The 14,417-nt window shown below is 42.3% G+C and overlaps 1 protein-coding gene, 1 non-coding gene and 1 pseudogene across 2 annotated transcripts; 2 read left to right on the forward strand and 1 right to left on the reverse strand.

Annotated features, from left to right (window-relative positions):
* Window positions 1-1,446: 1,446 nt before the first annotated feature.
* Window positions 1,447-4,282, forward strand: LOC118386632 (integrator complex subunit 9-like; annotated as a pseudogene).
* Window positions 4,283-4,567: 285 nt separating this feature from the next.
* Window positions 4,568-9,942, reverse strand: LOC118387091 (glutaredoxin-related protein 5, mitochondrial-like). Its single transcript, XM_035775244.2, has 2 exons — window positions 9,506-9,942; window positions 4,568-8,900 (listed from the first exon to the last, which is right to left on the reverse strand). The coding sequence occupies exons 1-2, from the start codon at window positions 9,804-9,806 to the stop codon at window positions 8,728-8,730; spliced, it is 474 nt and encodes a 157-aa protein (XP_035631137.1). The 5' UTR covers window positions 9,807-9,942; the 3' UTR covers window positions 4,568-8,727.
* A 3,867-nt stretch (window positions 9,943-13,809) lies between these two features.
* Window positions 13,810-14,096, forward strand: LOC118387229 (small Cajal body-specific RNA 13). Its single transcript, XR_004826378.1, has one exon. It is a non-coding gene; the product is annotated as a small Cajal body-specific RNA 13 (non-coding RNA).
* The last annotated feature ends 321 nt before the right edge of the window (window positions 14,097-14,417 follow it).

Below are 14,417 nucleotides of genomic sequence, written 5' to 3' on the forward strand. Positions count from 1 at the left end.
GTAAGACTAAAGACAGTACAGTAAGAAGATATGCAGAAACATTCGAGTCTAACGGTCGTCTCACGTTGCATGTACAGACCTTCAAATCAAAGGCACTCCTTCGAAGTAAAGTTATTTTTTACTAAAATGAAAACATGTCAGTTTGTCTTTTTCACGAGATTGGAGTAATAACATGTTGATCTACTTAATACCTTGGTTAGAATCTAGATTGTACCTATAGATTTCGAGAAACTTAACAACCAAGTAAGAATTGTTCACTTCTCTCGTTGACATCTAAAACCCCAGTCTGGTCTGCTTAGCTTGTTTTGCAAGTTGTCCCAGAAGTCTCTCGTTGTGCCTCTGAGTTTAGAAACTCCGTGGTAAACTCGGCGTTTGTGTCCACAATGCTGACATGCTGAAGATGAACTTGAGATAAATATGAAATTGGTGAGTTGATTTAACACGGAGAGACGAGAATTTACCCCATAACTGATACGCAATTTTGTTGGTATGCCAAGTAATGTAGTTGATTGATATGGTAAACTTACTTGCCTAGGCTCGCCAACTAACGTTACAGTAGTTTTTTAAAAATCGTTTGTTGTTAGCCATGGCTGCCACGCTAGCTAGCTATCATATATTTGCAAGTTAAAAAAATAAATAAATAAAAAATAAAAAAACATTTGCAAGTTTTTGAACACTGACAAGCCAGCAACCAATCATTGACAAGACAGTATCGCAGCGTTTTATTCTGTTGCATTTGCTATGCAAGTTGCTATTGTTGTTTTAGCTAACTTGTTATCATGCCTGTTGAGAGATGACATGTGTAGCATCTCTTCCATTCAGTACTGTCTGTCAGGTCACCCCACACTGCCTTGCAATGTCCTAAAATTCAAATCCACCACAATCATATTGGACTGTGGACTGGACACCACATCAGTGCTACAGTTTCTACCACTGCCTCTGGTACACAGGTGAGACAGAAGTGATGTTAACAAGAAGGCAGTTAGTTGTACATCGGCCACACTTCAGTACGCATCGGGGTTATTCCTCCTTTATACTGTATTTCTTCCTTAGGTTAACGTTGCAAAGACATTTACTGTGAACATTTACATTTAAGTCATTTAGCAGACGCTCTTATCCAGAGCAACTTACAAATTGGTGCATTCACCTTATGACATCCAGTGGAACAGTCACTTTACAATAGTGCATCTAAATCTTAAAAGGGGGGGGGGGGTGAGAAGGATTACTTATCCTATCCTAGGTATTCCTTAAAGAGGTGGGGTTTCAGGTGTCTCCGGAAGGTGGTGATTGACTCCGCTGTCCTGGCGTCGTGAGGGAGTTTGTTCCACCATTGGGGGGCCAGAGCATATTTGCCCCAACAAGTGCCATGCCATGATGATGAGGGTACCCTGTATATTTTCCAGCCCAAGGCTTTCCAAGCTCCCAGGATGGGTGTTTAAAGACAGCATGATTAACCTTGAGAAGGTATGAGGTCACATATTGTTTGTCTATTGTGGATTTATTCATGAATTGAGTTTACCAACATTCCTGCACACGTCTACCTTCAGGAGCTGAAGTAGTGTGCAGGGCGCGTCTTTGTGGACTCAGAGCCAGAGTTCTGTCTCCCTGAGTTAATGTATACCTGGATATAATTCCAACCATCAACCTATGCATTAAATTAACCTGGGCACTAGAAGCCACTGTGGGTAACATTGTCTGATAATGTGGTGATATATTGGTCTTGCTTTTCGCATCCTTGTCCATCCTCCTCACTCAGAAAGAGCTGCTGGACCTGTCCACCATAGACGTGATCTCCAACTACTACTGCATGATGGCCCTGCCTTACATCACGGAGCATACAGGCTTCACTGGGACCGTGTATGCCACAGAACCAATGCTGCAGATCGGCAGGTAGAGAGGGTGACTTGATGTGACTAGAATCATCTGCGACATTCTAGAATCACCAGAATTGGCAACATTCCAGAAAAATGCAATTGACATTTTAAAAACACATTCTAGAATCACTTCGATTAGCATCATTGCAGGAAAATGTAATGATTCAAGAATGTGATTCTAGCAATTCACATTCTAAAACCATTAGAATGTCAACATTCCAGAAAAAATGACAAGGGGATCTTAGAAGGGATTGAATAAGCCTAAAAACTGTTCTGGATAGCTGGCTCATTCTACCTATCTGTCTTTAAATTTCTGATGGAGGAGCTGGTGAACTTCATGGAGAGTTCCCAAGGCCCAGTCTGCCACCTGCTGGAAGAATAAGGAAAATCAAAGGTGACCTGCCAGACCAATGCCCTGCACAAATTAGTTTAGGATTTGTCAGCTTATGTTATACTTGTAATTCACAAACTGAGAGCATAATATTTTCATGAGAAAAAAAACATTGAGACAATTTATTTTTAGGCTGCTTCCCAGCCCGCTGAAGGATGCCGTAGAAGTGTCGACTTGGAAGAGATGCTACAGTATTCAGGATGTCAACTCTGCTCTCAACAACCAACTTGACAGAATTTTCAAAGGAATAATGGGCAAAACTCTAAGACTTAACCAGAAAGACTCACCGCTGTAATCGCTACCAAAGGTGATTTTAAGTATTCAACACCCTGAGTAAATACGTTATCTAATCAAGATATATTGGTGTTTTGTTTTCCATTATTAAAAAAAGGTTCAAATTTTTCTTCCACTTTGACAGAGTATTTTGTGTAGATCGTTGACAAAAAAATGACATCCATTTTAATCTCACTTTGTAACAAAACATGGGTGTGAATACTTTCTGAAGGCACTTCTCCCCTCGTTCTTCCTTTTTTCATCTTGGACTCTTTTATTTGACTTTTTTGCCCATAATCTCTCCTCACAGCCTCTCCATGTGGTGTATCCAGAGCAATACACCCAGCCCCCCCCCAACCCAGTCCCACTGCTCTGACCTGATGCTGGAGCTGCAGTCCCCTCCCATGCCCTATCGCCGCTGCTCTGTGCTGGGCCTGCCCTTCAGACGCCGCTGGGAACGCATCCAGCTACTGCCAGAGGTAGGGCCTGTTGCAACACACTAGACTGGCGTTACCATTCTCCCAAGTGTTGTTCTTCATCACTCTGCTGTTTTGAGGAAGCCTGGAAATCGAGGCTAGCAATACATTAACCCCTTTTGGCCAAATGTAGTATGGACTATATGGGGAATTGAGTAGTCGTTTAGGATTTGTCCAAACAGTCTCTAACCCCTATCTGTCGTCCCACTGCAGCTGGCCAAATCCCTAGTGCCCTCTGAGATCTCCGTGGCAACCGTGTCCGCAGTTCTGCAGTCCAAGGATAACAAGCATATGCTACAGGTCAGTGTGTGAGAGTATGCATCGTCGAATAAGGAAATGTCAGACACACCACATGAACTATCTTGTCTGTGTGATACCAGCTGGTTCCGAAGCCCCCTCTGCTGCCCCCCAGTAAAAAGAGGAAGCGTGTAGTGGAGGAGCCCCCAGAGGTGCTGGCACCCAAACCCCTGCTTAGTGGAGCTGTACCCCCTGGAAACCTTCCTAGCCATGTTACATAAGGTGAGAGTGACACCTTCAAAGCACTGGACACTGATTGGCGTCAGCATTTCTGAAGAGATGGGGTTGATGTCAACAATATGGTGATAGCTCTCCTTCCAAGCTTCCAATTGGCTTAGGAGAGATTCAGCCTTACAATTCAGTTTCTTCATATATGCAAACATGTAGTTAGGCTTACGGTTAATTATTTTGGGATTTAGCATCAATGTGTCCTGTTCCCTGCCAGCACGGCATCACAGAAGTGAAGGTGGAGGAGACTGCGGAGGGCAACATTCTGCACCTGCAGGCTGAGGACACTGATCCAGCTGGAGGAGTACGGGACTCACATAATAATAATACGGGACTCACATCGTGTGTAACAACAACGAGCCGCTCTGCACCGCTCTCAGGGATCTGGTGCTGCGCTTCCTTATGAACCTTAACCCCCTAACTCTGACGTCAAAGCCACTGCTTCCATTCCTCCATGTGCGTGTTTGAGATTGACTACATTAGTCAGCGACTACAGAATGACTGTTCTACAAATCTGGCTCGCATCCTGAATGACTACTTATTATGATTGACCACAGTTCAGTTAGCTGATTTACCAATCTCAAGCACCCACTTTCCCAATCGTTGGAAGTGGCTTTCTCTACTTGTCTCCTCTCATTTGTACAGCTAGTGATGTAATTTTTGTTTTCTTGTATGTAGATAGTGCTTTTTGTAATATCAATGTGTAAAATAGTATTTTGTAATAAACTACATTTAGGAAAGAAGTGAGTCACATCAATTTGAGAGAAGAAAATGTCCATTCCCAATATTCAAATCCTTTCTGAAGAGTCCTGTATTCAGTAGAAAATGTACACTGTTCATTCTAGTCCAGAGGAGGCTGGTAGTTGTAGGACAGGCTCATTGTCTTGACTGGAATCTAATGCAACAGAGTCAAATGTTTCCATGCGTTTGGTAACAGTCCAATGATTACATTCCAGCCATTATAATGACCCTGTCCTATAGCTCCTCAACCAGCCTGTTCGAGCCTCTCAGGGAAAATCAACAAAAGGTGAGAAGGTGATTGTTTATTCCACCAAGGAGTAAGTGCTTTACAGAAGTCATTTGGGGAGATTCCATTATTATTGATCATTGCAGTTACTGTATACTGCCACTTGGAGGCCATGAAAACCAGCTTGGTCATGCTCCCATAGTACACTGCTAGAGACTAGGCTCCATTTAGTCAAAATACATCACTTCAATGCCAAGGTGTTACAAATACTTCAGGACATCTTAATCTTCTACATTATGCATTATTTCCACAATTTACAGTAACAATTCAATCTTAATTTCACAACAATTGTTATAGCTTAAACGCTCTATAATCACATTTTATTGGTCATGTACACCAGCTTGGATGCCTCTGTACCGTCTCCATGTTCTAGATGGTAGCAGGGTGAACAGGCTGTGGCTCGGGTGACAGATCCTTGGCCTTACTGTGACCCCGGGTCCTGGAGGGTAGGCAGTGTACCCCGGTGATGCGTTAAGCTGACCGCACCACCCTCTCGAGTGCCCTGTGGTTGCGGACGGTGAAATTGCCGTACCAAGCGGTGATACAGCCTGATAGGAAGCTCTCTATGGTGCATCTGTAATTTGTGAAGGGCCCATTTGAAATTCTTCATCCTGAGGTTGAAGGGGAGTTGTTTCTTCACCACTGTCTGTGTGAATGGACCATTTCAGATTGTCAGTGATGTGCAAGCCAAGGGACTTAAAGCTGACCAACGCCACATTCCTTCAGTAAAAATTTGAACCAGGAACAGATATAGCCCGTGGTTCACGCCAGACCTGATTGCCCTTGACCAGCACAAAAACATCCTGTGGCATTCTGCATTAGAATCAAACAGCCCCCGCGATATGCAACTTTTCAGGGAAGTTAGGAACCAATACACACAGGCAGTAAGCAACGGCTAGCTTTTTCAAACAGAAATGTGCATCCCGCAGCACAAACTCCCAAATGTTCTGGGACACTAAAGTCCATGGAGAATAAGAGCACCTCCTTGCATCTGCCTACTGCACTGAGGCTAGGAAACCACTGTCACCACCAATAAATCCACGATAATTGATAATTTCAATAAGCATTTTCCTACAGCTGGCCATGCTTTCCACCTGGCCACCCCTACCCTGGTCAACAGCCCTGCACCCCCTACAGCAACTTGCCCAAGCCTCCCCATTTCTCCGTCACCCAAATCCAGATAGCTGATGTTCTGAAAGAGCTGCAAAATCTGGACCCCTATAAATCAGCAGGACTAGACAATCTGGACACTCTTACTAAAATGATCAGCTGAAATTGTTGCAACCCCTATTACTAGCCTGTTCAACCTCTCTTTTGTATAGTCTGCGATCCCCAAAGATTGGAAAGCTACCACGGTCATCACCCTCTTCAAAGGGGGGGACACTCTAGACCCAAACTGCTACAGACATATCTATCCTACCCTGCCTTTCTAAGGTCTTTGAAAGCCAAGTTATCAAACAGATCACCGACCATTTCGAATCCCACCGTTCCTTCTCCGCTAAGCAATCTGGTTTCCGAGCAGGTCATGGGTGCACCTCAGCCACGCTCAAGGTCCTAAACGATATCATAACCTCCATCGAAAAGAGACAATACTGTGCAGCTGTATTCATCGACCTGGCCAAGGCTTTCGACTCTGTCAATCACCACATTATTTTCGGGAGACTCAACATCCTTGGTTTCTTAAATGACTGCCTCGCCTGGTTCACCAACTACTTCACAGACAGAGTTCAAAGCTTCAAATGCTATACAACTCTCCTTCCGTTGCCTCCAACTGCTCTAAAATGCAAGTAAAACTAAATGCATGCTCTTCAACCGATCGCTACCAGCACCTGCCCGCCCGTCTAGCATCACTACTCTGGACGGTTCTGACTTAGAATATGTGGACATTTACAAATACCTAGGTGTCTGGTTAGGCTGTAAACTATCCTTCCAGACTCACATTAAGCATCTCCAATCCTAAATTAAATCTAGAAATGGCTTCCTATTTTGCAAAACAAAGCATCCTTCACTCATGCTGCCAAACATCCCCTCGTAAAACTGACTATCCTACCGATCCTTGACTTTGGCGATGTCATTTACAAAATAGCCTCCAACAATCTACTCAGCAAATTGAATGAAGTCTATCACAGTGCCATCCGTTTTGTCACCAAAGACCTATATACTACCCATCACTGCGACCTGTATACTCTCGTTGGCTGGCCCTCGCTTCATATTCGTCATCAAACCCACTGGCTCCAGATCATATATATAAGTATTTGCTAGGTAAAGCCCTGCCTTAGCTCACTGGTCACCATAGCAGCACCCACCCGTAGCGCACGCTCTAGCAGGTATATTTCACTGGTCACCCCCAAACCCGACACTTATTTTGGCCACCTTTCCTTCCAGAACGAATTGCAAAAATCACTGAAGCTGGACTCATATCTCCCTCACTAGCTTTAAGCACCAGCTGTCAGATCACTGGACATAGCCCATCTAACTACCTCATCCCCATACGGTTATTTTTTTGCTCCTTTGCACCCCAGTAGCTCTACTTGCACATTCAGCTTCTGCACATTCACTCCAGTGTTTAATTGCTAAATTGCCTATTTATTTCCTTACCTCCCTTATCTTACCTCATTTGCACACACTGTATATAGACCTTTGTCCCTATTGTGTTATTGACTGTATGTTTTGTTTATTCCATGTGTAACTGTGTTGTTTGTGTCACACTGCTTTGCTTTATCTTGGTCAGGTCGCAGTTTTAAATTAGAACTTCTCAACTAGCCTATCTGGTTAAGTAAAGTTTAAATAAAAATATAACTCCTCTGACAAAACAAAAGCTGATTCAAAGAGGAAGTGTCAAAACTCTTCCACGGTAGGATACAAGTATTCTCAATGAAATGTGGCTATCGAGGAAGACACTGTTTGCCTACCAACAAATTGACACACTCAACCACTTATGTTTTCAGTTCACAGCGAAAAGATGGACTTTTGCCCAAATGAGAAAACCCTCCTGAGAGAGCAGGTGGACAAAATAGGCCAAGTAAGTCTAGATCATTTTCCAGGCAGGGCACAATGACCTCTAAAGCAACAACTAGCTCCAACAAAATTAGCATCAATAGTTACAAGGGCACTAGACTGCTGCACATGCACACAAGTCAACTACAAAATACTTTCCTCACACTGAGGAAAGAGTGCAACATACTCACAATCTAGAATTTCCAGAACACTGACCATTTGTGTGGGAAAATATTTAATTGAGAGTTTACATGCACCTAAAATATATGTAATAATATTTCAATGTACAATATCTTAAATATACAGTGTACTACATGAGCATTAGATAACATAAATGTATGTATGCAGCAGATGGAAATGTTGATGTACTGATTGTCAGGAAGTCTAGTAGTCCTGTTTGAATATTGTTTTAATGTGTACTCTCCCTTCCTCCACATGAGACTATTGACTTGACAAAAGAAAGCTTCATCACACTACTTCTCGCTATATAATTAAACTGGATCAGTGATCATATTGCGGAAGAAAGGAAAGATGTGGATTGTTGCATTTGAGCGGCTCTAAATGCTTTAGCGAGAACATGTTTGTGGAATAATGCAGTCAAACAGTAAACGTATACAGGCAGTACGTTTTGAAGGGATCCCCTGGCTGGTTTGATATCTCATATCCTAGGCACCTGAGGGCAGTTTGGTCTTCTGCAGGTTCTATTGTATTACACACCTTCTTATAGGACTTGTGGAAGGGGCAACATTTCATACGCCCAATCCCAAATCAACCCTTAGCCCCCAGGCTCTTTTGTAGATCTGAAATAGATGGTTATGTACAGAACAGTTTAGTCATTTAGCAGACACTCTTATCCAGAGCGACTTTCAGGAGCAATTAGGTGTAAGGGCCTTGCTCAAGGGCACATCGACAGATTTTTCACCTAGTTGGCTCAGGAATTTAAACAAGCAACCTTTTGGGTTACAATGCTCTTAGCCACCTGCACAACATGCTTGTAGCTTCACCTTGCCAGTGTCTTCTGAAAACATTCAGTATGTGGCTGAAAAAGGTGCGCTTTCACGTACATATAACAAATCTTCTAAGATCTACACAAGTGCCTAGGGGGTTATGGGGCTAAGTCAACCACCAGCTTTCTCTACACTGGAAACCGACCGACTGGTTTGTCTACTTGGATTCTTTCTCAGCGTCCAGCAGCGCAGAGCGGATCCCAAGCTTCTGGAGCTCCTCTACCAAGTCTCCATTCTGGTGCATCTGTAGGAAGATGTCACAGCCACCCACAAACTCTCCATTTAAGAATATCTGTGGGATCGTGGGCCAGTTGGAGAAGTCCTTCACTCCTGTGAGAGAGACAGAAAGAGTTAACATGTGTAACTATTAACAATATCCATACAACATTTCCATTATGGCCCAATTTCAGCAGTATGCTGATGCTGTAAAATAACAGTTCCCCAACTGACATTCCTTTGACGCACTTGTTGTGTTGCAAGTTAGCATTTCCTTATGTTCATAGACTGTTACACAATGTTGTCTCTACAGCCACAGTAAAAAGTCAGGGGACTACCTAGTAACATATTGCTATAACAAGCCTAATAAATGTCAGTACATAAGTAGTATAATGTTTGAAATGAACCACACCCTCTTTGTCCTTGCTGCAAAACACTGATAAAAAAATACTGTGAACCTAGTTAGCTAGATTTGAAAAGGAGCACAACTACTATTGGACAAGTCGATGTACCATCCATCCATCCATCCATCCATCCATCCATCCATCCATCCATACATACATACATACATACATACATACATACATGCCAGCCAGCCAGCCACATATAGTTAATTACTGTCATCTTAATGAAACTATTGTTACTAACTACAAGGTTAAAACGATCGAGATAAAATGTAGGCTAGTATTTTGAAGTAAAAAGTAGCGAGCTGTACTGACCTTGTCTGAGATCCTGGTCATCCAACACGTTATATGCAGCATATTCATTCACACCATGCATCCTCAGTATCTGAACCACGGCATTACTGAAACCACACATTGGCTGGGCAGGCGTCCCTTTCATAAACACCACCACCTTGTCCTTCTTCACCATATCACCAAGGTCTTTCTGTAAGGCCGCAGAACACATGAGCCGGACCAAGGACACAAACGATGCATGTTGTCCATCAACTTGCTTCGGTGGATAGACCGAAGAACTCAACCGAAGACAGCGAACTGTCGACCGAATTAGGTGGTTCATTGTCTTCGTTTGAAGAAAGTTATAAACAGACAGAGACACTTTCACACACTGGCGAGCAGTGTTACCAACTCATTTTCAGGGAAAGTTGCTAGAGGCAGGTCGATTTGTTGCTAAAAGTTGCTAAATGACGCTGTGATGTCATTGGGTGATGACGCCATTACGCAATAACGAAAATAGCGTCATTACGTAGATTACACAATAACGTTAGTCAACGGCGAAAAATATGATTTGACATTTGTTCGTTTAGATTTGTTTGTTTATTATCATATATTTTTATTTGTAAAAGTAATATAAACACAACACATTTTTTATGATCACATTTGTATTTTTAAGTATAGTTTTTGATAAAACTCAAACTTTCATTAAAATGCACATACAATGTACTGAATTAAAGCTACACTCGTTGTGAATCTATCCACCAAGTCAGATTTGTAAAATGCTGTTCGGCGAAAGCATGAGAAGCTATTATCTGATAGCATGTATCCCCCAAAATACTGAAACGTCACCTAACGACAGATTTTGCGATAGCCGGTCCTAACCAAAACGCAGAAATAAAATATAAAACATTCATTACCTTTGATGAGCTTCTTTCTTGGCACTCCTAGATGTCCCATTAACATAATTTTGGGTCTTTTTTCGATTAAATCGGTCCATATATAGCCTAGATATCGATCTATGATGACTGTGTGAACAACGAAAAAAATAGCGTTTTCTAACGTAACGTCATTTTTTAAAATTAAAAAAGTTGACGATAAACTTTCACAAAACACTTCAAAATACTTTTGTAATGCAACTTTAGGTATTAGTACACGTTAATAAGCGATAAAATTGATCACGAGGCGATGTATATTCTATTGGTGTCCGTCTGGAAATAATGTCCGGGTAAATCTCAACCAAAATATCCAGTCGGATACCTGAAGAAAAGGGCTGTCTCTTCTTCATTTGACCAAGAAACAAATCGTAGGCAAATGACAAGACTGTTGACATCATGTGGAAGCTGTAGGTATTGCAACCTCGACCTCATTTAATCTGGGTCATTTTTAACAATCGGTTGAAGAGGCGCATGGATATTTTTTTCAGTGATCAGATTTTCCTGCACTTTTCGATGAAACGCACGTTCTGTTATAGTCACAGCCGTGATTTAACCAGTTTTAGAAACGTCTGAGTGTTTTCTATCCACACATACTAATCATATGCATATAGTATATTCCTGGCATGAGTAGCAGCGCGCTGAAATGTTGCGCGATATTTAACAAAAAATGCGAAAATTCGCAGCATCCTTAACAGGTTAACTATTTATTAGCTCAACCTCCGCATTTGAGTGTAGCAAGGAGAGGGCAGCAAGTCTAGCTTTGCACAGTTCTTCAAATGGATGTGACCCGGAAGAGTCCGTGTTGACATCACTCCAAAACTTGACTGTATTTTCAGTTGAGTCCCACCTAAACAGATGGACGTTTCTCCATTGGGAAACAATTTTCTCAATTGTTTGGGGCTGGTATCCCAGTAGCTCAGCTACTTTAATCATTTCAGTGGTGCCTTTACTGTGCTTTAGCGTTTCCTTAACACTGAACAAGGCCATGTGTCGAAAGGCTTCTAGGTTGTCTGGGAGCCTTGCTTGCAGCTCCTTGCTTAAAGCAACAATGTAGTTGATGCACTGTCGCCGAATTACCTTTTTGTCCTCTGGCGCAAGACTGAGTTGGTACACCGTGCTCTCGAAAAGGTACTGAAGGTATGGTGATGGTCTGAGATGTCCATCAATGGCATCCTTCAGGACATCAATTTTTGCCATAGGGTTGACTACTCTGCTGCAAATTGATGTTAAGAGGTGTACCAGATTGTCCAAAAGCTTGACCGGATCTGTTTGGTCTCTCTTAAATGACTTCATTGCAACTTGTCCATGTACATGGCCGTGGAGCACATCCGTCATGCAGCAACGCTCACTGGCCTTGGTCAACTCAAAGTGGAGTTTCAGTTCTTCCCACTGGCTCAATATATGAGTTACCGCAGGCTCAATCCATAGCCAACGTGTGGCACACACTTTGGTGATCTGCAGGGGTTTCTGGCCACAATTAATGGTGGCATACACTGCTTTGTACGCCTCATGCCGTTTTGGGGAAATCAAAAACCAGTTGTAGGTTTCCCTGATTAAGTACTCAACACTCCTAGGGATGGTTTCTTTGGATGCTGCACAGACAGCCAATTGTAAAGACTGGCACACACAGCAGATGAGTACCAAATTGGGCAATGCACATTCTTCCTTTAAAATCTTGTGCACCCCGTTGTGCACCCCAGTCATCACGGATTCACTATCAGTGACAATACCCTGAATATTCTCTTTTTTGAGGTTACACTTCTCAAGAAACTCAACGACTGCCTTTGCTATTAATCTGGCATCGCCCCCCTCCAATTCAACCAGGCTGAGAAATGTGGACAGAACAGTTATTTTTTTAGAACTGAAATACTGAATCACCACACCCAGGTATTTCGAGACACTGACATCAGTGGACTCATCCAAAAGGAGACTGAACTTCTCATCCCCCACATCTGATGTTACCCTTTTGAGAAAATAAGGAGCCAGTACTCGCCTAATAATTTCTGTGCACTTGGAAGTTTGCTGCCACAGAATCTGAAAAGGCAGCTTTGCAAGCCATACCTAAATGGTCGCATGCTAGCAGCGAACAATGCTCCGCAATGGCCATTGCCATAGTAGCTTCTGCACTTTTGCAGTTATCCACTTTTTTAACCAACTGTGGTAATGTGGACTGCGTTGTGGGGTTGTACGGTTTTGATTTATTTATATGCTTTGCTGTAGCACAATGTTTTTTGATGTCATACATTTTTGCAAGCATATAATAATAATAATAATAATATATGCCATTTAGCTGACGCTTTTATCCAAAGCGACTTACAGTCATATCTGATTTGCAGTACGCACAGTATGCCCAATTACTGGCTTCAGCCACCCTTTAAATTCAGGTAAAGACTTCCACTCTTTTCTGTACTTCTGTCTGTACATTTTTGATTGAAACATGTTGATTGATGTTGTAAGTTCTGTTCAAGATCAAACACTTTTGACCACCTATATTCATTGGGTTTGTCTCGTCGAATGCATACCATGCTGCTGCAGTCAGCCAACAATGATTTGCAATTTGCTGAATTTCCTGCTGGCCTGCTGCTGCCTGTGCATGAGCTGAGCGCCTGCTGCTGACATCACTCACAATGCAGTTTTGCAGCCAGGCACGTGTGTTGTGACTGAGTGTGTGACAGAGAAAATATATTTTTTAAAGTAGCTACATTTGTTGCAAGGTGCTGTTTGAAAAAAAAGTTGCCAGGGTACTCACTGGTTGCTAAATCGAGCAACAAAATTGCTAAGTTTGCATAAGGATGCTCGGGAGCAGGGCAACACATTTATAGTTGAGACAAATATCAACCTCCATGTCATGTGACAAAATAGAAGCAACTAGATCTGAATGTTGATTGGACAGCATAAATTCCTACACGTGTGGCATTCTTTCAAGTTAACACCAATTACCTAAGTTACGCAATTGTGGGTGATGAAATAGCATACCAAAATATTTACTTTGATAATAATAAATAGTCCTAGATAAAAATATATATATTATTAAACAGAAACGTCAGACATTTTGTCTTTCTTAATCATTTTAACATAACATGTGAACATTAGCTTCCGGTTTTGCGACGTCAGTGGCTTCCCACTTTTAGTGTAAAAAACAAACAAAAATGTTGGTCATCCGACGATCAAAATGTGCAATCATTCATACAACACAGGTTTGTAACATATTATGAGTAGTGCTACTAATTGTATTGCAATGAAAACCGTGCTTTATATATTTAACAACACAGTTGATAAGAAGGTTTGGGGTTAGAAAGAAGTTGAGATTGTTTGTGTGTGAGTAGCTAGCTAACAGCTAGTTAGCTGTGGCATGCTGGTCGAGTCCAGCAACATCCAAGCGATACACAGTCGTCCTCTGTCATAGCTCATAATTTGTAACCTTGTGATACAGCCTCTTGCAAGGACAATTGCTTGTGGCGAAACATGGTTACATAAAGCAAAACAAAGAAGCTAAGGCGGGACTTCTGGAGGTTGAGGAGTTCTACGTGCGATGTTCCTTGGACAGATTGTCTTCAGAGAGCCCTGCTTTCCACGGCGGTGACGGACCATCATGTACCCTCACCTTTCTTGAAGCAGGAAGAAAAAGCCTTGTGTGGTAACCAGCTATTGTTTGGAAGGGGAAGGTTTTCCTGTCGAACACTTGATTTGTCACATTCTCTAGTATCTATACCTGTAGAGCTGGGATTCAGTCTTTGGCCCTCAACAGCTGTTGGTTGGCTCTGTTTTTGAATTTAATTACCTTTGTCATACCTTTTTATAAACCCTGTTGTTTCTGTGTCTCTCTGAACAGGTATTGTAAAGCATGGCTGGTGTCACAGGGAAAGATCTGTCCTGTGTGTTGACATCTTCAGGGATCCCGTTATCCTCTTTTGTAGTCACAGCTTGTGTAAAGCATGTCTGCAGGAAAAATGGAGACATAAGGGACCTCGGGAATGACCAGTGTGTCGGAAAATATTTAAAAAATACAATCCATTCTG

The sequence above is a fragment of the Oncorhynchus keta genome, chromosome 8, assembly GCF_023373465.1.
Source record: "Oncorhynchus keta strain PuntledgeMale-10-30-2019 chromosome 8, Oket_V2, whole genome shotgun sequence".
Lineage (NCBI taxonomy): Eukaryota > Metazoa > Chordata > Actinopteri > Salmoniformes > Salmonidae > Oncorhynchus > Oncorhynchus keta.

Coding starts and splice junctions, on each gene's coding strand:
- LOC118387091 (XM_035775244.2), bottom strand. CDS start 9,806: ATGAACCACCTAATTCGGTCGACAGTTCGCTGTCTTCGGTTGAGTTCT. Junction 8,901..9,505: donor TGACCAGGATCTCAGACAAG/GTCAGTACAGCT, acceptor TCTCTCTCACAG/GAGTGAAGGACTTCTCCAAC.